Source organism: Primulina eburnea, chromosome 15 (genome assembly GCF_022965805.1).
Source record: "Primulina eburnea isolate SZY01 chromosome 15, ASM2296580v1, whole genome shotgun sequence".
NCBI lineage: Eukaryota > Viridiplantae > Streptophyta > Magnoliopsida > Lamiales > Gesneriaceae > Primulina > Primulina eburnea.
In genome coordinates, this window is record NC_133115.1 from 4,877,101 (window position 1) to 4,898,830 (window position 21,730).

At 37.2% G+C, this 21,730-nt stretch overlaps 1 protein-coding gene across 3 annotated transcripts in view; it reads left to right on the plus strand.

Moving 5' to 3' along the window:
- The window catches only part of LOC140815005 (protein SUPPRESSOR OF QUENCHING 1, chloroplastic), a 70,999-nt gene extending 49,596 nt beyond the window's left edge, over positions 1-21,403 (plus strand). For 2 of the 3 annotated variants that reach the window (XM_073174099.1, XM_073174100.1), the window contains exons 17-28: positions 3,322-3,426; positions 3,538-3,602; positions 4,410-4,503; positions 7,245-7,402; positions 13,426-13,475; positions 13,575-13,696; positions 13,782-13,886; positions 19,051-19,143; positions 19,633-19,669; positions 20,142-20,389; positions 20,614-20,763; positions 21,143-21,402. In XM_073174099.1, the coding sequence (XP_073030200.1) occupies positions 3,322-3,426; positions 3,538-3,602; positions 4,410-4,503; positions 7,245-7,402; positions 13,426-13,475; positions 13,575-13,696; positions 13,782-13,886; positions 19,051-19,143; positions 19,633-19,669; positions 20,142-20,389; positions 20,614-20,763; positions 21,143-21,307 (1,392 nt within the window). In that variant the 3' untranslated portion in view covers positions 21,308-21,402. Of the gene's footprint in view, positions 1-3,321; positions 3,427-3,537; positions 3,603-4,409; positions 4,504-7,244; positions 7,403-13,425; positions 13,476-13,574; positions 13,697-13,781; positions 13,887-19,050; positions 19,144-19,632; positions 19,670-20,141; positions 20,390-20,613; positions 20,764-21,142 lie in introns of all 3 variants that reach the window. The other variant, XM_073174101.1, reaches the window with a different exon arrangement.
- Positions 21,404-21,730: the final 327 nt, after the last annotated feature.

Sequence of the window (21,730 nt, forward strand, 5' to 3'; positions counted from 1 at the left end):
ACTTTATTGTAAATACCCATTTGCAACTCACAACATTCTTTCTTGATGGGAGATCAACAATTTCCCATGTTTTGTTCTTTTCCGGCACCTGCATTTCAATTTTCATAGCAACTCTCCAATTCTCATTAGATAATGCCTCAGATAAAGTATTAGAAACGTGAATATTGTTTTAATTTACTAAGAAAACTCTATGTGATGCAGTGAAATTTTGAAAGGTTACGAGGATAAAGAGCTTTTTTAGTGCATTCCCTTGTTCCTTTTCAAGCAGCAATAGGCAGATCATAATAACAAGAAATAGCATTTTCTGGACATACCTCATTTTCAGAATTAGGTTTGGATTCTTGGATTTGCTCATGGCCAGCTTGGGGCCTTTTTCTTTTTGAGTATACATGTTCAAATTGCTTGATGTTAAGAGACTTATTCGAAGAGTGACTTGGCTCAACAGAGGCTGGAATGGAAGGAGTTGGCGCTGCCGGAGTGGCTGAAGGTAACTCAAGTAAGAAAGAATCTCTATCCTTATCTTCAAGAACAGATACTGCTTCCTCTTGAAGACATGGTTGGGCAGAATATGATGCATGATGCATCTTCATCAAAAGCAACATCTACATAAACAAAAAATTTCTTGGTAGCAGGATGATAACATTTGTAGCCCTTTTGGGTCGATGAATACCCAACAAAGATACACTTGAGAGCTCTACGATCTAACTTTCCCTTGTTATGAACATGAACAAATGAAGTGCAGCCAAAAATTTTTGGGTTGAGGTGAGGATCCTTGTCAAGGTTAGGGAAAAACTTAGACAGTACCTGGATTGGACTTTTAAAACCTAACGATTTTTAGGCCATACGGTTTATGATGTATGCAGCTGTTAGTACGGCTTCTCCCCAATAATTTTTTTTGAACATTTTTATGAAAAAGAAGAGCTCGGGCTGTAGCTAGCAAATGACTATTTTTCCTTTCTGCCACTCCGTTTTGTTGTGGGGTATAGGAGCACGATCATTCCTGGATAATTCCCTCATTTTTCAAAATAGGAAGAGAAGGTATGATTGAATATTCTCTTGCGTTATCAGATCTATTTTTTTTTTATTTTTTCTCCAAATTGATTTTGGATCATAGAATGAAAATTTTGAAACACAGTACTAACATCAGACTTATTTTTGAGAAGGAATATCCATGAAATCCGAGTGCAATCATCAATAATTAGACAAACCATCGAGGTCCAGATATATTAGGAGTAATCGAGGGTCCCCAAACACCACTATGGATTAGATAAAAAGGAGTAACACATCTCTTATTACTTTTTGGAAAGTTTACACGTTCATGTTTTGCAAACTCACAAACAGCGCAATGAAGACTTCATTTCTTAACCCCACAAATAACAACGGAAACATAGATTTTAAAACTCCAAAAGATGGATAACCTAATCGGAATGATGAAGCCAAATGCTATCTTTATTTGAAGATGACAAAAAAGACGAAGACACTTTATTCCTAATGCTGTTCAAATTGCCAATATCCTCAAGAAAATATAGCCAGTTTTCTTACCTAGCACGTCCAATCTTCTTCCCCAAATCCTGGTCCTGAAATACACAATGAGATGGATAAACAAACACATTACATTTCAGGCCAGAGGTAAGTTTTTTGATAGATATTAGGCTGGTGGATAATCTTGGCACTTGAAGAACATTGTGGAGTCTAATTGTGGGGCTGATTTGGATACTGCCTATCCCAGCAACAGTGGTAAGAGAACCATTAGCAATGGTTATATTTCGGTTGCTTGGACAAGGTGTGTAGTTATTGAATTTAAGTGAGGAATGGGTCATATGGTCTGTGGCTCTTGAATCGACAATCCACAAATTTCTAACAGCTTTATTTGAGGCATTTAATCCTAGAGAGATAAGAGACTTACCTGAATGGGCTAAGGAGCAAGTACCACTGTTTTTCTCTTCATTCCCAAGGAGTTTTGAAGTCTCTCAACCTCTTCCTTGCTGAGTTCATTCAGTATGGGGTCACCTTCTTGACTTGGCTGGTTAACTGTAAAGTTTGCTTGGTTTATGTTTCTGGTCTGTCCCTATCGTTGATCCCAGTCCTTGTTTCTGCCATGTAATTTCCAGCACTTGTCCTTGGTGTGTCCAGTCTTTCTACAATAAGTGTACCATAAATCTTTCTTACCCTCTCGGCTTTCAACTTTTGATATTTATGCCCTTCCATACTCCTTAACTTGATGTTGTTCTGGAATCTTCGTGACCATCACCGACCCCTCTGAATTTTGAGGCTCAAGCATCGCACTTCTCCAACTTTCTTCAGCTTGAATCAAAGAGATTATTTCTTCCAAAGATGGTATTTCATCTTTTCCTAAAATTTGGACCCTTACTTGATCGAATTCTAGGTTCAATCCAGCTAAGAAATCATAAACTCGGTCCTTATCAATGAATTGTTTTAGAGTTGAGGCATCTTCTAAACAGTTCATCACAATGATCCGTAGTGATCAATTTCCTGCCAAAGATTTTGAATTTCGCTGGCGTACTCAGTGATCGGTTTGTTTCCTTGCTTGGCTGATCCCACCTTTATTTTGATTTCGTAAACATGGGCAGTTTCATGAGCCTTCGAATAAGTTCTTTTGATTGACTCCCAAATGGCCTTTGCAAATGTCAAAAACATGACAGTGTCACTAATCCATGGATACATCGACTCCCACAGCCAAAACATGACCATAGAATCAATTTCATCCCACACGTCGACGCCTTCTTCTCCTGGTTTGGGTCCAGTCCCAAGAAGGTGACTAATTCTCCTTTTTCCCTTCAAATAAGTCTGCACAAATTGGGACCATTTCAAGTAGTTCTTTCCATCCAAATGATAGTTTGTCCGAATGTTTTGCAAGTCGCCAGTCGTTGGATTGAGATTTACATACTCTGATTTGGCAGATTGCTTCACAACTACAGTTTTTTTTTAAGCTTCAGAATCAGACATGATTAAGGAATGAAGAGAACGATAGAGCTATCTGGTAGAAGAAAAACATGAATTTAGAAAAAGGCTGGCTCTGATACCATGTCAAAAATCAGATAATATTATCTTGTATTATTTTCCAATAACTACATGGTATTTATACAACATACTAAATTATTTATAATAGAGACTCTAGATCTTAATCCTAGCGATCCCCTGATTTAAGGAAATCAAATATACACCTATATCAATTTACGATATATAATATCAATTAAAGATCTACAAGATATTATTTATACATTCTTCTAATATAGTCAAAATATCTTCAGTTTTTTTAACAATTGCATTTATAACTATTTTCATCTTGTAATAAGTCAGGTTGTTACCGATCTTGATGGGAATTTCAAAATGCAAATTGGATGCACCGGAGAAGAAGGTCTTCGTGATGGTACTTTTGATGATGCTATGTTCAACCGCCCACAGGTCACGTTTTTTTCTGCCTTTTTTTGGAGTGTATTTTAGTGTATGTCACAGTTGATAGTTCGGTTTCTATGCTTTTTAGAAGAAATTATTGATGTACATTTGTTTGCATAGGGTCTTGCTTATAATGCCAAAAAAAATCTCCTCTATGTAGCTGACACTGAAAATCATGCTTTGAGGTAACAGTGGTCCTGGCATTTTAATTTGTGTGCATATCGTTAGATGTTCATCTTGTTTTTATTAGTTTTGCTGGGGGTTGTAAATTTTAAGCCATAAGGTGTTTGTTTTCCTGATTTCTACCATTTTATTTCTCCATTACATTTTATGAGCTTGGTGTGAGAATAAAAATTCTATTTTTTTATCTAAATTATGTTAATTTGTAAAAAAAGCTGGACGGAGGGATGAAATAAGGAGTTCATCATCTTGTCATTTCTGAATTGGTGAGAAAGTAGAACTGAAATGTATATTTCTGCAAGGACCAGCAATGGTATGGAGCCACCTTCTACACTCCGGCATGCCTTCTCCTTATCTAAAAGGGAATAAATTTGATCCCCACTTATCGAAGGTGGGTGGGGTTGGAGTTGGGCGAAAGTTTTTCTTAAAATTTTTACCAGTCCAATTGTAACCAAAAATGGTGAAGAAGGTGTTTGAATCGAATTAGTTCAGAAAAATATGGAGTATGTCAGTAAACTGATTAATAGAATAACTTCATTCTCTGTCTACAATTCGTTGTTCTCTTCCTTATCCTGCATTTTCCCTTCCTTGGACTATATGAGATTGAGCACAAAAATTTACTTCTTTTGAAAGAATAAATTTTCCGTTCCTTTTTAGGAAATAAAAACTCAAGCTGTCCTCGTATATTTTAACATGATCAGGTGCTAATTATATATTATATTATGCAGTTGCACTTGGCATCAGTTACATAAGGTGGTATTTGTGGTATGCTAAATTGTCATTTTCTTACATATTATACTGTTACAACTTAGGGTGGTTGATTTGGTTGATGAGAATGTGCTAACACTTGCTGGAAATGGAACAAAGGGTTCTGACTACAAAGGGGGAGGATCAGGAATCACTCAGGTGAGAATTTTTATGAACTATATACCTTGTATGATGTAGAGACAGCATAAAGTAAAAATGGTTCAACCTGTTATTCACATAGAATGCCAATAAATTCTCGAAAATAATGAAAAACCACTTGCAATAAATTTTATTCAATCGTAAACTGTATTATAGTTTAAAACTATATTAGTATTTGTAAAATGAACTTACAATAATCAAAACGTGGAAATATCTTCAAAAACGGAAAGTACTTAATTGATGAAATTAAAATTTTTTATCATGCCTAAGGAATAAGGAAAAATCGGAATTGAAATTCCTTAGGAGATTTATTTCCAAAACAAGATTTTACCAAAAAATGGGAAAAATGCTTATTTGAAGGCCTAAATAAGTAATTTGCGCAAAAGATTGTAGGGCTCACGGCAAAGACATTAGTTTACAATTAAAGTAGCCTACTTTTTTGTCCAAACTGAGGTCACCCAAAATCCGCTAATTTAAATACTTGTCTTATTTTTTTTATATAGGAAACAATACTTTAATATTATAATAATGATTGTGTTACAGAGAAAGCGGATGAGTAATCCGCGGATTGAAAGTAAACAGGACACTATCGTCAAGTCAATACAAACTTCCAATCCCTGACCACATTTGAAATAGATAAATGATTGAAGTCTGTGAGCTTCGTTGTCCACGTTGCAACCTTTAATTTGATCATCTCCCATACTTCATCGACGGAGGCAGACGAGTCGTTGAATATTCTGTTATTTCTCTCGAGCCAGATGGACCAAAAAGTGAAATGAATGATCAGATACCAGAATCTCTTTACTCTTATCCCTGCTGGAATTCCGGGCTCAATAATGAACTTGTCTCGTGCTCTTCTCGGAAAGATCCAATAAATCGCAACTCTTGTATCACCTTTGTCCATATTCCTCTCGAGAAACAACAATGTACCAATAAATGATCCTGATTCTCCTCGTGGTTCTGGCATAAAATGCACCATCACAGACTTAAAACACAGATTGGCCATCTTCTTTGCACCGAGTCTGAGATAAGGAGTTTTCCCAAAGCCAAAATCCACGAGAAAATTTGAACTTTTTGCGGGATAGGTATTTTCCAGATATGATCATAGCATGAGAAAACGGGGAAGTTATTAATGGGGAAGAACGAATCGTAGAAAGATCGGACGGAGAACAAACCCAATGAATCACCCAACCAAACCATGAAATCCTCTGTTCCCAACTCTAACCTAACTGTATCTAGGACTCTCACTAAAGTAGCAATCTCCCCCAGCTCAATATCATTAAGATGCCTTCTAAAACGCACGTCCCATCGATAAGTTTGACTGACTCCTACATCAACAACCTCTAAAAAGCTACGGATAGGTTTATTTGTCTCGGTACAAATTCTAAACAAAGACGGAAATCGTTCTTTGAACGAAGTACCCCCTCCCCGCCCCCAAACATCCTCCCAGAACCGAATGATGTTGCTCTCTCTTAAAATCGTCCTACTCAAAAGATGAAATGACGGGTAAGAACGAGAAATAAATTTTTAAGGGCTTCTAAACGTCGCATTCCTAGCCAATCCCAAGTCCCACACATTATCTTGAAGACCATAAATGCTCTTTACAACATTTTTCCACAACGTCTCCCTTTCCCTTGTACCTCTCCACCACCATTTCCCTAGTAATGCTCTATTTCTCAAACAAATATTCACCTGCTCCCATCCAACAACATGACAATGCTTATCCCCTTCCGCTCCATCCCACAAGAAATCCCTAATCAATTTTTCCATATTTTTGGCCACCTGACTTGGCACTCTAAACAAAGACATGTAGTAAGAAGGCAATGCGCTTAACACTGATTTTATCAAAGTAAGTCGACCCCCTCTTGATAACAACGCCTTTTCCCAACTTGAAAGTTTTTTCGCCATTTTGGATAGGACCGGTTCCCGAATACTTGTCTTATTTGGCTTTGGGATGATCCCAATGTGGCAAAAAAACATCCTACACCGCGTCATTGTAGATGGGGAACTACATTTGAATTGCATAAGGACGATGTGGAACTATATTTGAATTGCATAAGGAGTTTGATTCACCTTGTGAATTGAATTAATTGTTAGCGTATGATGGCCCATTTTGTTTATGTCTGGATGAAAAAGCTGTCGGCAGGACAAATTTGGGAAAAACATTAGGGAAAATTATATTTTGGTCATCTTCGTTTGCTTATTTGTGATTTTGGTTCTCTATGTTATCAAATTTTTGTTCTTAGTCATGTATCTTTCGATTTTTGCTAATTTTAGTCATTTTTCATTGAGAGTGGTGATGTGACACTAGACACATCGGCAGCGCATCAGCGCCATGCGCCATGTCAGAAAATGACTAAACTCGCCAAAAAACAAAGTTAGCAAACTAAAATTGAAATTTGACAACAGAAAACACCAAAATCAGAAACAAGCAAACATAAATGACCAACAAAACAATTTTACCAAAAAAATATTATGGAAATTTCTCAAGGTTTGTGGCGGCGGTGGAGAGAACAGGGATGGACCAATCATGTGGTGACATATTACATATGCATGTTTCATCCTTTTAGGCTAACAAATTAAGCAAGCAGTCATTCTATGTAATCATCTGCGATGGTTTTTTCCTTATTTAGGGTTTTCCACAATCTCTAGATACTATCACTTATATTTTTGTTGTTTGTCACATATTTGTTAACATCGGTAGGAGAGATGCATCTTAGTATCTTCTCATAATATGTCAGCTACTAAACTCTCCATGGGATGTCTGCTTTGATCCTGTAAGTGATATTGTTTACATAGCAATGGCTGGCCAACATCAAATCTGGAAACATAATACATTGGACAGAACTACCACAGCTTTTAGTGGTGATGGCTATGAAAGAAATTTGAATGGTTCCAGGTATTCTGTATTTCCATTTTGTAGTGTCTACCCAAGACTAGTGCATGCTGCAGTTTTTTGTTTGTCTACAGAACATATTGTCGTAGGATAGGATCATATTAAATGTATAAATTCTGTTATGTTGCATCTTGTTCATGTTGAATGTTGAAGCTAACAGCTTAATATTAACATAGTCGTGTGTTTATGGTTAAACAAAGAATGGATACTACTAAAATTATTGCTGATTTAGTTTATATGTCTCAGTTTTGGTCGAGTTCTATAGAATTATGTTGTAAACTGTAGAAAAATGATTCAGGAATAATTTCTTCCTTGCTTGATGAATCAGTAAAAATGTTACATAAATAGGGATTTACAGAATACTCTAGAAACAGGAAAAAAGGAAACTAACTAATTCCTAAAAATCTGCTAACTAATTCCTAAGAATCTGCATATTGCCTAACTGTACACTAACCGAATCCCTTTAATTAAGGGATTTGATTTTACCCTAATTTACATCACACTTCGACACTCCCCCTCAAGCTGAGGAATAGATGTCTTCCATTCCCAGCTTGGATATGAGCCCATGAAAACTTGAACTGCTTAGTCCCTTAGTCAGAACATCAGCCAGCTGGCACCCGGTTGGAACATAGGACATGCACACTAGTTTTCTCTCCAATTTCTCTTTGATGAAGTGTCTGTCAATCTCAATATGCTTTGTCCTATCGTGTTGTATAGGATTATGTGCAATGTTGATTGCGGACTTGTTGTCACTGTAGAGTTTCATGGGACCTTCTACCTTGACCCGGAGATCATCCAAAATAATCTTTAGCCATAGTATTTCGCATAGCCCTTGAGCAATCGCCCTGAATTCTGCTTCGGCTGAGGACCTGGCCACTACATTTTGCTTCTTACTCCTCCATGTTACTAGGTTGCCACCTAGAAACGTACAATACCCCGAAGTAGACCTTCTATCTACGAGGGATCCTGCATAGTCAGCGTCGGTGTAGGCTTCTACAGTAAGCCTCTCGTTCCTTTTGAACAGAATTCCTTTCCCTGGGTTCCCTTTCAAATACTGAAGTATCCTATTTGCAGCTTGAAGATGTGACTCTCTTGGATCATGCATGAATTGGCTGATCACACTGACTGAGTAGGCTATATCTGGCCGAGTATGAGCGAGGTATATGAGTCTACCAACTAACCTCTGGTACATCCTTTTATCAACTGTTGGTGCCTCTTTATCTTCTCCCAATTTGTGATTTGGATCCATTGGAGTAGAGGCCGGTTTACACCCAGCCTTTCCTGTCTCGGTAAGTAGGTCTGTAATGTATTTTTGTTGAGAGATGAAAATCCCGTGTGTAGAATAGGCCACCTTAATACCGAGAAAGTACTTCAACCTGCCCAGTTCCTTTATCTCAAACTCCTTTCCCAATCTTCTCTTTAATTCGAGCTTTTCTTCTTCATCATTCCCGGTTACTATGATGTCGTCGACATAGACTAGAAGAGCCGTTACTCCCCCTGCAGAGGAGTGTTTAATGAAGAGGGTGTGATCACCTTGGCTTTGTTTGTATCCAGATTCCTTCATAAAGTTTGCAAACCTCCCGAACCATGCCCTTGGAGATTGTTTTAACCCATAAAGTGCCTTCTTTAATTTGCACACCTTATTGCTTGATTCTCCAACAAAACCCGGTGGGATGTGCATGTAGATTTCTTCATCTAAGTCACCATGGAGGAAAGCATTCTTAACATCATACTGCAGAAGTTGCCAGCTATAGTGAGCGGCTAATGACAGAAGAATTCTCACAGTGTTCATTTTGGCAACCGGGGCAAAGGTTTCCAGATAATCAACTCCATACGTTTGAGTATATCCTTTGGCTACCAACCTTGCCTTGTATCTCTCAAGGGATCCATCAGCCTTGTATTTCAGTGAAAAAATCCATTTACAGTCAACAATGTTCTTTCCCTCTGGTTTTTTCACCACCTCCCAGGTTTTATTCTTTTCCAATGCTTCCATTTCTTCTCCCATAGCATCTCTCCATTCCCTTTTTGACAATGCCTCAGAGACAGTAGTAGGGGTTGCAATGGTGTTTAAACTAACAATGAATTTTTTGTGGGCTGGCGATAGGTTTTTAAGGGAAACAAAGTGAGATAATGGGTATAGTGGCCGTTTAGTGCATTCCCGGGTATCTTTTCTGATGGCAATAGGAAGGTCTAGGTCATTTGTTGGGCCAATGGTTGGTGTTTCAATCTGTTGAATATGAGAAGGGTGTTCGGGACTTACCGTGGTCTCATTTCCGGAGTCTGGATTGGAAGCTTGGACTTGAGTCTGTTCCGGGGCAGTCTTCCTCCTTGAGTACACCTGAGAGAACCTAGGAAACTTGTGGGAAGATGACACATTTGTGGGGTTAGAAGGCTCGGTTGGTATAGGAGGGAGATCAAGAGTGTGGATCGGTTCAAAGGATTCCCAAGGACTATCTTCTAGTGGACTCTCCCCCTGAAGAGAGGACTTGGAGAAGAACGGTTTATTTTCACTGAAGGTAACATCGATAGAGATGTATGATTTTCTGGAGGAAGGATTATAGCACTTATACCCCTTTTTAGTGGCTGAGTAACCAAGGAACATACATTTGATGGCTCGGGGATCCAACTTATCTCTTTGGGTGTTATGGACATGAACAAAGGCAGTGCACCCAAATACCCTAGGGGTGAGGCCGTTTGAGGTTCTAATGTGAGGATAGAAGCTGTTAAGGCACTCTACTGGACTCTTGTTGTCGAGCACCCGTGAAGGAAGTCTATTAATCATGTGTGTGGCTGTAAGGACAGCTTCCCCTCAATAGGTCTTAGGAACGTTTCCATGAAGAAGTAGGGCTCGGGTGGTGTTTAGCAAGTGTCCGTTTTTCCTTTCAGCCACCCCATTTTGTTGAGGTGTTTGAACACACGACGAGTCATGGATGATGCCATGTGACAGGAAATAGGGTGATAGGATTTGGTTGAAGTAATCTGTGGCATTGTCTGTCCTAAACCCTTTTATTTTCACTCCAAATTGAGTTTGAATCATCGCATGGAAATTTGGTATAATAGTGCTAACTTCAGATTTATGTTTAAGGAGGAATATCCATGTGACGCGAGTGCAATCATCAATCAAAGAGACAAACCAACGGGCCCCAGAAATGTTAGGTATCCGAGAGGGACCCCATACATCACTATGAATTAAATGGAAAGGAGAAGAACTTCTTTTATTACTGATAGGAAAAGATACTCGAGTATGTTTTGCCAATTCACATGTGTCACAATGAAATTCCGAAATATCTAATCCTTGAAATAAATAAGGAAACATAACTTTTAGAGTCCTAAAGGAAGGATGACCAAGGCGCAAATGGTGTAGCCAAATGGTATCTTTATTGGATGAACTAGACAAGGACAAATTGCTCCTGGTTTGTGGTGAAGACTCAAGGTAGTAAAGGCCCCCCTTTCCTTAGCAAGTCCAATCTTCCTCCCCGAAGCTAGGTCCTGAAAAACACCATAGGAAGGGAAAAACGTAACACGGCATTTAAGATCATGAGTGAGTTTATGGATGGAGACAAGGCTGCTGGACAGTTTTGGCACATGAAGTACATTTTTTAGGCTAAGCATAGGGGAGATATGTATGTCTCCGAAGCCTGCCACTGTAGCCACAGAGCCATTTGCCACTACAATTTTCCTGTTACTTGGGCATGGTGTATAAGAGTGAAAAATCTGAGATATGGGTGTCATATGGTCAGTAGCACCAGAGTCTATTATCCAAGAGTTGGCATTTAGGGTTCCTGAGGCATCTACAGAAAAAGAGAATGAACCATTACCTGAGAGGGCTAGAGAACATGTACCAGAGGGCTTCTCTAGGGACCCCAGAAAGTTTTTTAGCTTCTCAATCTCCTCTCGGTTAAGTCCCTCTGCTGCTGAGTTTTCATCCCTGGTTTGGTCCTCAACCATGTGCGCTTGAGGTCTCGGCTTCCCTACTCGGGCTCCCCATTCTATGCTTGGTGGTTTGCCATGTATCTTCCAACAATTTTCCCTTGTGTGTCTTGGTTTCTTGCAATAAGTACACCATAGGTTGTCTTTGTTCCCCTTCCACTGATTTTCTGTGCTTGGATATGGTCTTCTCATATCAGCCGCCTTATTTGTCTCTAGATCCTCTCCTTTTGTTGCAAGTGCTGATCCATCCATGTGCTGTGGCTCAAGCATGATACCCCTGCGACTTTCTTCTGAGCGAATCAGTGAGATCGTCTCTTCTAGGGACAGTGTGTCATCTCGGCCAAGCACCTGAATTCTTACTTGATCAAATTCAGGGTTTAATCCGGCCAAAAAATCATATATTCGGTCTCTCTCAATAAAGTTCTTCAATAGTACAGCATCCTCCGGGCATTTCATCTCAAAGACTCGGTAATAGTCAAGTTCCTGCCATAGATTTTGCAGCAGAGAAGCATACTCAATGACAGATTTGGTACCTTGTTTGAGGGCTGCAGTTTTAGTCTTTATCTCATACACCTGAGCAGCATCCTTGGTTTTTGAGTAGGTGCGGCGGATATAGTCCCAAGTTTCCTTTGCTGTGGAAAAGAACATACATGTGTCACTGATTATGGGATCCATGGAGTCCCATAACCAGGACATGATCATAGAGTCCTCTTCATCCCAAGCGTCAAATTTTGGATCCTCCCTCGGTGGTCCCGTTCCAATAAGATGGCTGAGTCTTCCTTTGCCTTTGAGATACGTGCGAATGAATTGGGACCACTTGAGATAATTTTTCCCGTTGAGTCGATTGGAGGCCCGAATATTCTGCAGGTCACCGGTCTTCTGGACAGCAGTGGTATCATCAGGGAGAGACGAACTACTGGAGATGGTAGACATGGTGAAGGATGGGGAAATAGAAAAGAAAAGACAGCAATGAAGGCTTGGAAAAAAACTGGACAGCAATGAAGGCTGGAAAATGCGGAATGATCCCAGACTAATGTCCTAGGGCTTTGATACCATGTAGAAAAATGATTCAGGAATAATTTTTGTCGAAGTGTGATGTAAATTAGGGTAAAATCAAATCCCTTAATTAAAGGGATTCGGTTAGTGTACAGTTAGGCAATATGCAGATTCTTAGGAATTAGTTAGCAGATTTTTAGGAATTAGTTAGTTTCCTTTTTTCCTGTTTCTAGAGTATTCTGTAAATCCCTATTTATGTAACATTTTTACTGATTCATCAAGCAAGGAAGAAATTATTCCTGAATCATTTTTCTACATAAACATGTGGACATTTCTTGTATTCCAAAATATACTGAGGAACCAGTTCAGTTATTTGTTGGTCTACTTCATTTTGGTCTTCTGATTTTATAATAAAGGAATTGAAAATATCGTCATTGTGTATGCAAAAAAGAATAATAGCAAAAATAGCAATTTTCCAAAACCAACTGGGTGATTCTATTCCTTTATGTTTTGTTTTTTAATCCAAAAGTCATGTTTATACAAACATTTTAAAACTGTGCTGTCAGTATGTTCAAGTAACTTGGCTACCCTGATTTTAAGTAATTGTAATGGTCGTAAACATGTGATTTATTCCTCTGAATAGCAATGATCATCTGCATTGTAAAGGATACAACGTTTAAAGACAATCAGGCTTATGAATGGATGTGTGCAAACGTACTCGAGTAATGGGCTATTTACACAGATTTACTAATATTGTTAATTAGGATTGAAATTCACTGCTCTTCAAAATTCTGTCAAACTATGACATCGTATAAGTAGTGTTTTCAAATGCTTTATAAAAAGTGATTATGGACTTCTCTTTTACAAATTTGAAAAACTTTGTAAAGTAAAAATCCATAATCAATTTTTTAAGTATTTGCAAACACTACCATAGAACCTTGGAGGGGTAAGAATTATTGTACAGTGTAGTTTTTTGTCTTCGGGCTTCTTTGAACTTTGGTGATTGTACATTTTTTAGTTGTAAGCAGGAGCCGGTTCTTCACAATCATTCTATAATTTTTCTATAGCCATTTTAAATTCCCAATTTTATGTTGAGACAGTTCTGCAAGCACTTCTTTTGCGCAACCTTCTGGTATCTCGTTGGCACCTGGTATGCTGAATTAGAGAAGTTGAATATAATTTCTTGCTTATCTTGTATGATGACACTATTTCCTATTTATGTGTTACATTTTCATGTTTGCTTGAACAGATTTAAAGGAAGCATACATTGCTGATAGTGAGAGTAGCTCCATTCGAGCACTTGATCTACGAACAGGAGGATCAAGATTACTAGCTGGTGGTGATCCAATGTTCTCAGAAAATTTATTCAGGGTACTTCTCCTATAAGGAACTTTTTCCCCCTTTAACTACTTGGACATCCAACATAGTTCTTATCATGGGTGTTGTGCATTTGCAGTTCGGGGACCATGATGGAGTAGGATTCGAAGTACTTCTTCAACATCCGCTAGGTGTTTTTTGTGGAAATGGTCAAATTTATCTAGCTGATTCTTACAATCATAAGGTACTTCCTAATTACTAGTAAACATCAGTATGAAAATATGGAGGAGAAAATTATTATTTTAGCATGTTCATCTATGATTACAATGAAAGATTTAAATACGATACAAGCGATACCATTAACTCCACAAAGTCTTAAACAAAATATCATTCTACCATGTTTTAAAGATTAAATTATCCAATCAAATCACACAACGAATTGATATCAAATATTTGAATTAGTCATAAAATATTCTCTGTTCTATGCTACACCCACTTCCCCCTCAAGCTAGGCAATAGATATTGATAGGTCCGTGATGTGTTGTTGTTGAACTACCAAACTTAAATTCTCACTGTCTAAATAAAATGAGTGTAATGGTGAGCAATGTCCAATCTACAGGAAACAAGAGATTTATTTCTTTCGAGAAAATGCAATAAAAAGTGGGGGATTTCTTTGATGATAACTAAATAAATAATACAACTAATTTAGCATGCAAGAAGAAATAAATAATCAAGAGGAGTAACTAATAAATGTAAAATTTAATATCACCAAGCTCTGATTCAAAGGGGTTTCCACTATTCAATTGTATCACTTGTCATCGGCTAAAATATTATTTATCCATGCAGTTCCAAGCAATTAACCTTAGAATTATAGAGATAGCCGCTAAAATCCTCGTGTTTTCCTTATTTAATTGACAAAACCCAGCATCCAATCAAAACTTATTAATAATCAACTGAGCACAATAGCATTCTATATTGATTAAAAATAGCATTTTCGCTTTGTGAAAACAGTTATTCCTGAAATCTAATAACCGAGAGAATTGCAATTAATAAATCCAGTTTCGTCGATTTTTTTAAACTAAATATGTTATGATAGCACAACACATCTAATCTATCGCTACTCACATACCAATCATTTATGAAGATTACGGAACACTGTCAAATTAAATTGTCAGATTAATCGACTTACAATTTTCATATAAATAAATCATAAACCTACAAATACTTGAACAAACAAGAATATTAAATTACCTCACAGCGATAAAATTGAAATAGGAGAAATATCCCTTGAATCGGAAATAAAACTTAGCCTAGAGTTCTTGAGAATAGATGAAAATTCCTTACAGCCTTTCCTCTTGTGTTTCACATGAAGTTAGTGGTGGAAAAAGTAGAAAGAAGTCTTAAGATAAAAACCCGAAAACTATAATAAAACCTAATAATAATAGAAAGAGATTATGTCTATCAATAAAGAAACTAGAGTTTTTATTGAATAAAACTCTATCAATCTTTCCTTGTCTCAATAATAAATCTCTCCGAAAGTCTTCAATGATTCCAATACCACAATTAGGACTCTAAAATCTAAATGAGTTTTCACAAATTTCGAATTCCACTCCTTGCAATTCTCACCAGCTTCAGTTTTCACAGGGAACTGAAAAACAGTCACAAGGCATGCCCACGCCTTGTTCCAGGACTCTTCTGTTTTGGTCCTTTTTTCAAAACTACATCTTGTCAACTTCAAATGCGATATAAAAATCATCTATTTAGCCCAAATTTGCTGCAAGACTATAAAATTTAGTCCTATAACAAAATAACACAAAAGTGTATCAATTAAGCATGTCGGAAGTAAGAACAATCGGAAATTTGATAACAAAAATACGAACTATTACGATCTTATCAGTCCAAGCTTGACAATAAGAAATTCACGAGTTTGTGTTGACAGTCCCTTTTTGAGTAAGTCAGTTAGTTTGATTGGATATCAGCATAAATTCAATACTGATAATCCCTTCATGTGGTTTTTCTTTGATAAATTGTTGATCTACTTCATCATGCTTCATTCTATCACAATGAAAGGGATTGTGAGTTATAAAGATAGTTGATCTATTGTCACAATATACCTGCATAGGATCACTGTATTTTATTTCCAGTTCTTTCAATATTCTCCTAATCCAGATAAGCTCACAAAATCCATGTGCCATGGCTCTACACTCACTTCTGCTTCTTGCTACAATAGATTGTCTCTTGTTGCTCCAAGTCACTAGATATCCCCACACTGCTGTGTAGTACCCTGATGTTGGCTTTCTATTAGAAACGGAGCTAACCGAATCTGCATATGTAAAAGTACTCGCTCTTCGGTCATCTTTTTTTGGCAAAAACTAGATCTCTCCCAGGTGTTTATTTCAAGTATCTTTAGATCCTATAGACTACATAAAGATGACCTTGACACGGTGACCGTATATATTGAGTTACCAAGCTCGAGTAAGTGAGAGGTAGATGGGTTTGTCTTTGTGGGGACCCGGACGCTAATCAAGTTCTTAATCATCATTGGGACTAATTAATCAATTATAAAACAGGGTCTAAATTTTTTTTTTCTTTCAAAATGCGGAACATAGTGACATAAAACATACATATATACTTCTCAGTATATAAAAGTACAAATCCTGTACCACATACATTTATTCAACTAAGGTTTAAACAGCTAATGTCAAGTGTCCAACCCTATCTCTAATCCAAGTCCGGAGCCTCCACTCTAATCACGATCTTTCCTCATCTCCTGGACCCTGATCCTGTCCCACCTGTTGTCATGTACACATACAGACAAGACAACAGCCGCATAACTCCGGTGAGAATAAATCCCAGTATAAATCAACGAAACATGCAATCATATAAACAAATATAAAGCATGTAATCAGGTAATAGATATATGTATCAAAATCTGAAACATAAACAATCATAGACTGTCGACAATGATCATAACTCTATCATTCAGACTAGACTCAATCCTAGTCTAGGGATCCCAGTTTCCAAATGTGGTGTTCCTATATCGAATTCCGTAATAGAAGGAACTCTGATCCTATTACTCGATATAACCAAATATGGTGTTCCTATATCGAATTCCGTAATAGAAGAATTCCAATCTTATTTACTCGATATAACCAAACATCTGGTGTCCTGACATAACCGTCACGGACTGTAGCTCTATCGCTAATATTCTGTCTTGAGACATCGTGCAATGTGCCCGTGGCGATCCCGCCACTGTCAGGCACTTTCGTCCCAAGATTTCTGTACTATCCTGTGACATCGTGCAATGTGCCCGTGGCGATCCCACCACTATCAGGCACTTCTGTCACAAGATTACTCGTCTGATACCTGCTATCTATAACTCAAGAGAATATATAAGAGAACAAGTATATCAGTCAAATCAATGCAAATATCAATGCAATAAAGTAAAGTATGTGATTTAGGGAAACTCAAGTCTAAACCGACTCAGTCAATCTCCCAATACCACATTGACTTATACCTTTCTTTCGTCGGTTTTTGGCTCAGTCGAAGTTCTGAATTCACAGTCTGTCTGGCAATGACAATATCAATAATCTCATGTCAATAAACCTTTCAAATCAATAACAATCTGATCAATCTGGATTTAATTCAAAATCAACGGCATAACGGTACAATTTCAATATCCCGTCAATACAATATCCTCAGATCACAGTTACAATCCATAACTCATATTCAATACAATCCGTAATCCAATCACAATTCAAATCTGTCTGGTATAAATCAATATACTCTAAAAATTCATAACAATTCCATAATCAGTCCGTTTCTCAATCTGACTTCGATTCTACGATGTCTAACATGTCAAGAACATCATATATGAATTCCATTCAATTCTGACAATAGCATAATTTCAAAGCATGTCAAAACTTAGTAAAACTTACGTCCAGTTGTAGCCTACGTTGCTAGGAACTCAATACCGAAGTCGGATTCAAAATCAGACTGACGGAGTTCTCACAAAAGGCGTAAGGATTTTCAGCAAATTCCCTCAGACCTTTTCTCGATTTCTTACTAAATTTTCGAAGGAATTTCAGTTTATATATATCAATGCATGCATGTCATGAGGTGTCACAATTTTCGCAAAACACGTAGCACCGCGGGTGCGGTAGCTTCAAGACCGCGGGTGCGCTCATGCTTCGGCAGCACTTTCATTTTCTGAAATTCGACGACCGCGGGTGCGGTCCTGCACCGCGGGTGCGGTCGTGTTTCTTACCACGGGTGCGGTGAGGCTACTGGAATTTGCCCCAACTTTCTGTCCATGCACCGCGGGTGCGGTGTCTTCCTGAGCGCGGGTGCGGTGTTGCTTCGGCAACACATTCTAAAATTCAGAATAAATGGCCGCACATTATCTTAAATCGTGTCTCAGTGGCCCTTTCATAATCACATTAAATTATAAGTCAATAATCGTTAATGAACAGTGATTAATTTTCGGGCATTACAGTCTTCCTACAGCCGCTCATTTCCCTTCAAAAAAAATTTATTTGTACTTGACTCACACCCAAGTTTATCAAGAAGCACAAAGGTTTCAATGTAGTCAATAAACGTAAGTTTGAGTGAATCCCTTGGCAACCAAACATGTCTTTTTGCCTTTCAATTGAGCCATCTGGCCAGTATTTGATTGTAAATAGCCATTTGCACCCCAACTTTGTTTTTACCTTATGGTATTTCCACCAAGATCCATGAATAATTTTTTTTAAGGCATGCATTTCCACTAGCACCGCAATTCTCCATTCAGGAACATCTGTAGCTTCTTGAATTGACCTAGGAATAGTTAGACTATACAGTTTCGAAGTAAAGACACAAAATGTAGAGGAAAGATTTGAAGGAGATGAAGGTTACCACTATAAATTACTTGACGCCTACCACAAAAATTTCCTTTTGAGATGGATATCAATTTATTCTCATTTGTGTCCTATATTCACTCTTCCAAGTGTTTCTTGCTTTGTAGTGATAATTTGAATAGAATGCAAATGTAGTTAAATTTAGATATTTTAACATTACGAGATTAGAAAACATCTAGTTTCGAAAATATTTGTATTGTTATTTTTAATGAACAGTGGTGGGTAACATAATTCAATGATTTGTTGCTATTGTTATTTTATGGTCATGTTTTAAATTTGTATTGTCTGCAGTCATTATCTTTGAATTAAGTTTTTCTGTACCTTTTATAAGAACTGATTGATTAATAATGTATTTGGATGGAAAATATGCTATGCCAAAATGGTATTCCTGTTGGATGTTTTGGCATCATGCAACTGATTGTTCTTCCTCTTCAACGAATTTTTTGGTTTTACAGTTATAATGGTAGGTAGTGTTAGATTATGTTCATCCTTTGCCATTAATTTTTGTATCAGATTAAGAAGCTTGATTTAGCAAGCAGAAGAGTGAGTACATTAGCGGGTACAGGAAAGGCTGGGTTCAAGGATGGATCAGCCTTGGCGGCTCAGGTAGAAAAGCATCTTTTACATTTTCTCTCTTAGGGTGGTTCCATCTAGTTCCGTGATAACAGGTAGATAGAATGTGAATAAAAACTATTTACTTCATGATGATAGTTAGCATGGACAATAACCAATAATAGTTATTTGCGGTTGTGGTTCACGTGAATGGCAACCAAAACCTTTTTTATGTAGATTTATTTTATACAACAAAGGAGACAAAAACTTTATCTAGGAGTCTGGTTATGTTACCGTATTCAAGTTTAAAATAGTAGAAAAGTTAGTGAAGAGAGAGCGGAATAGTAGAAAATATGATCCTCATTGTGCACAGTCGTACTCACGTGGACCTGGGCTCGAGGGGCGAGATATGACACTTTGCATGCTTATATTGTTCATATGGCATAATATTACAAATAACACTCACCTTAATCATCTATATTTTCCCAGTGCTTGTTTTGCAACAACTTCGAAGTACTAATATTAGTTCCTACTACATTACAGCTTTCTGAACCTTCAGGACTTGTTGAAGCCGGAAATGGTAGATTCTTTCACCATTCTTCAAACTTACTCTATTTACTGAACTGTTGATTAATATACCATCAAAAGCTTATGCATGAGACATGTATCATATAAAACCATTTCTAGTTGTTCGACAAACTTTGATGGAATTTAAGTACTCTTTGTGTCAAATGTATGTAGTTTTTATTTTGGATCTGCTCTGAATTCGTTTGACACAAATTATTTAAAAGCTCCGGTTTTAAATGTTAGAAACAAAACCTGATATTACATATGAAATTGTTGCACCGCACCCTTCAAATTACTTCAGCATGTATCGATTATTGTATGACAAACCCAAGCATTGAATCTCATGATCCAGTAACGAAAATGTTCTTTTTTACATTGCTGCCTTTACTTTCAGAAAATTTTCCATTTTTACGCCTTCTTTTGCACCTTTCGGAATAGAAAGGGTAATCTAATCAGTTACTGGCATTGATCATGGGCATACTCAGGAAGATTATTCATAGCCGATACAAATAACAGCGAAATCAGATATATGGACCTGAATGAAAAGGAACCGGTACTTCTTACTTTGGAGTTAAAAGGTGTCCAACCGCCTGCACCAAAATCAAAATCTTTGAGGCGTCTTAGAAGGAGATCTGAAGCTAACACAGAAACAGTCCCCATTGATGGCAGTTCAGCTACTGAGGGAAAACTATTTCTGAAGATAGTGGTTCCAGAAGGGTATCATTTGTCAAAGGTTCGATCATGTGTTGGATTGATAATTATGATTTTACAGTATTGTATGTTGCTTGTCTTATTACTTGTTGATTCTTCTGCCCATGATGGCATGAAACTCAACATGCTTTCCATGGTGTCACAAATGGGAATTATTTTTGGCTAACATTGTGCACGCACATGTTATGATTCTCGTGGTTCCACATTTTGCCTCGCGTGTTCATCAACTGCACAAATCTCGTGTAGGAAGCACAAAGTAAATTTACCGTGGAAGCAGAACCGGAAAATGCAATCTCAGTTAACCCCTTGGATGGGAATATCGACAGGGAAGGATTTGCCATTATACAGTTCAAAAGATCCTCCCCTTCACCTTCCAAAAGTAAAATTTACTGCAAGGTATGCATGCATATTCTCTTTTTGGCCTCTATTCATCGGTTTGCTCGATCAGATTCATTGTATTCTCCTCCCTGAATGTTTCTATGCTTGATAAGAAGGTGAGTGAAGGTCCTGAACTTTCAAAATTATCTGGTTTTGTTAGTGGTTCAGTCATAAAAGCCTAGATTCAGGATACGACGGAGAATAAGGCTTTTATTAATTTCTTATAATTTATAATGAAAATATCATCCATCCTTTATATAGGTAAGAAATATCTTCACATAAATATGATACAAAATATTTACTATAACTAAATCAAAATAAAATCATTTCAAGAATTTTTTTCTGTATGAATCTAATCGAATGTCAGAAAATACTTATATAGACCTCTTGCTTGCAGGTATACTACTGCAAGGAAGATGAAGTTTGTTTGTACCAACCATTGATGTTTGAAGTATCTTTTCAAGAGGCTCTTCGAGATGCTACCCCGGCCAACATAACACTACCTTACCTTGTAAAGCCTAAATCACCTACATTCGATTTGCCCAGTCCAGTTCCTCGATGAATCTATTAATGCACATCTGTATGTATTTCATTCCACCAATATATGGATACCAATTCAAATAGTTTCAGCTTCGATTCAGTATTTGAATTAAAGTGTATTTTTTAAATTATACTAGATAAATGCACGTGCGTTGCACGTTGAGAAATAGAATAATTTGTATATGATAATTTTATATAAATATGTTTAAATTATTTTTGAAATAAGAATAACTTTTAATAGATAAATAATTAATTATTTGGTTACAATCGAAATCATCACATTTTCTTGTCTTTGATTTGAAGACTTCTTGAAATCTTTTTGTGTCCGTCGGTTTTATCTTCTTATCTATTTTTTTTGTACTCGGCAATTGGTTCTTCATCTCGAATCTCTATTTCATCTTCGTCTTCATGGATCTTCATGTTTGTGTTGATGTTTATTTCATTT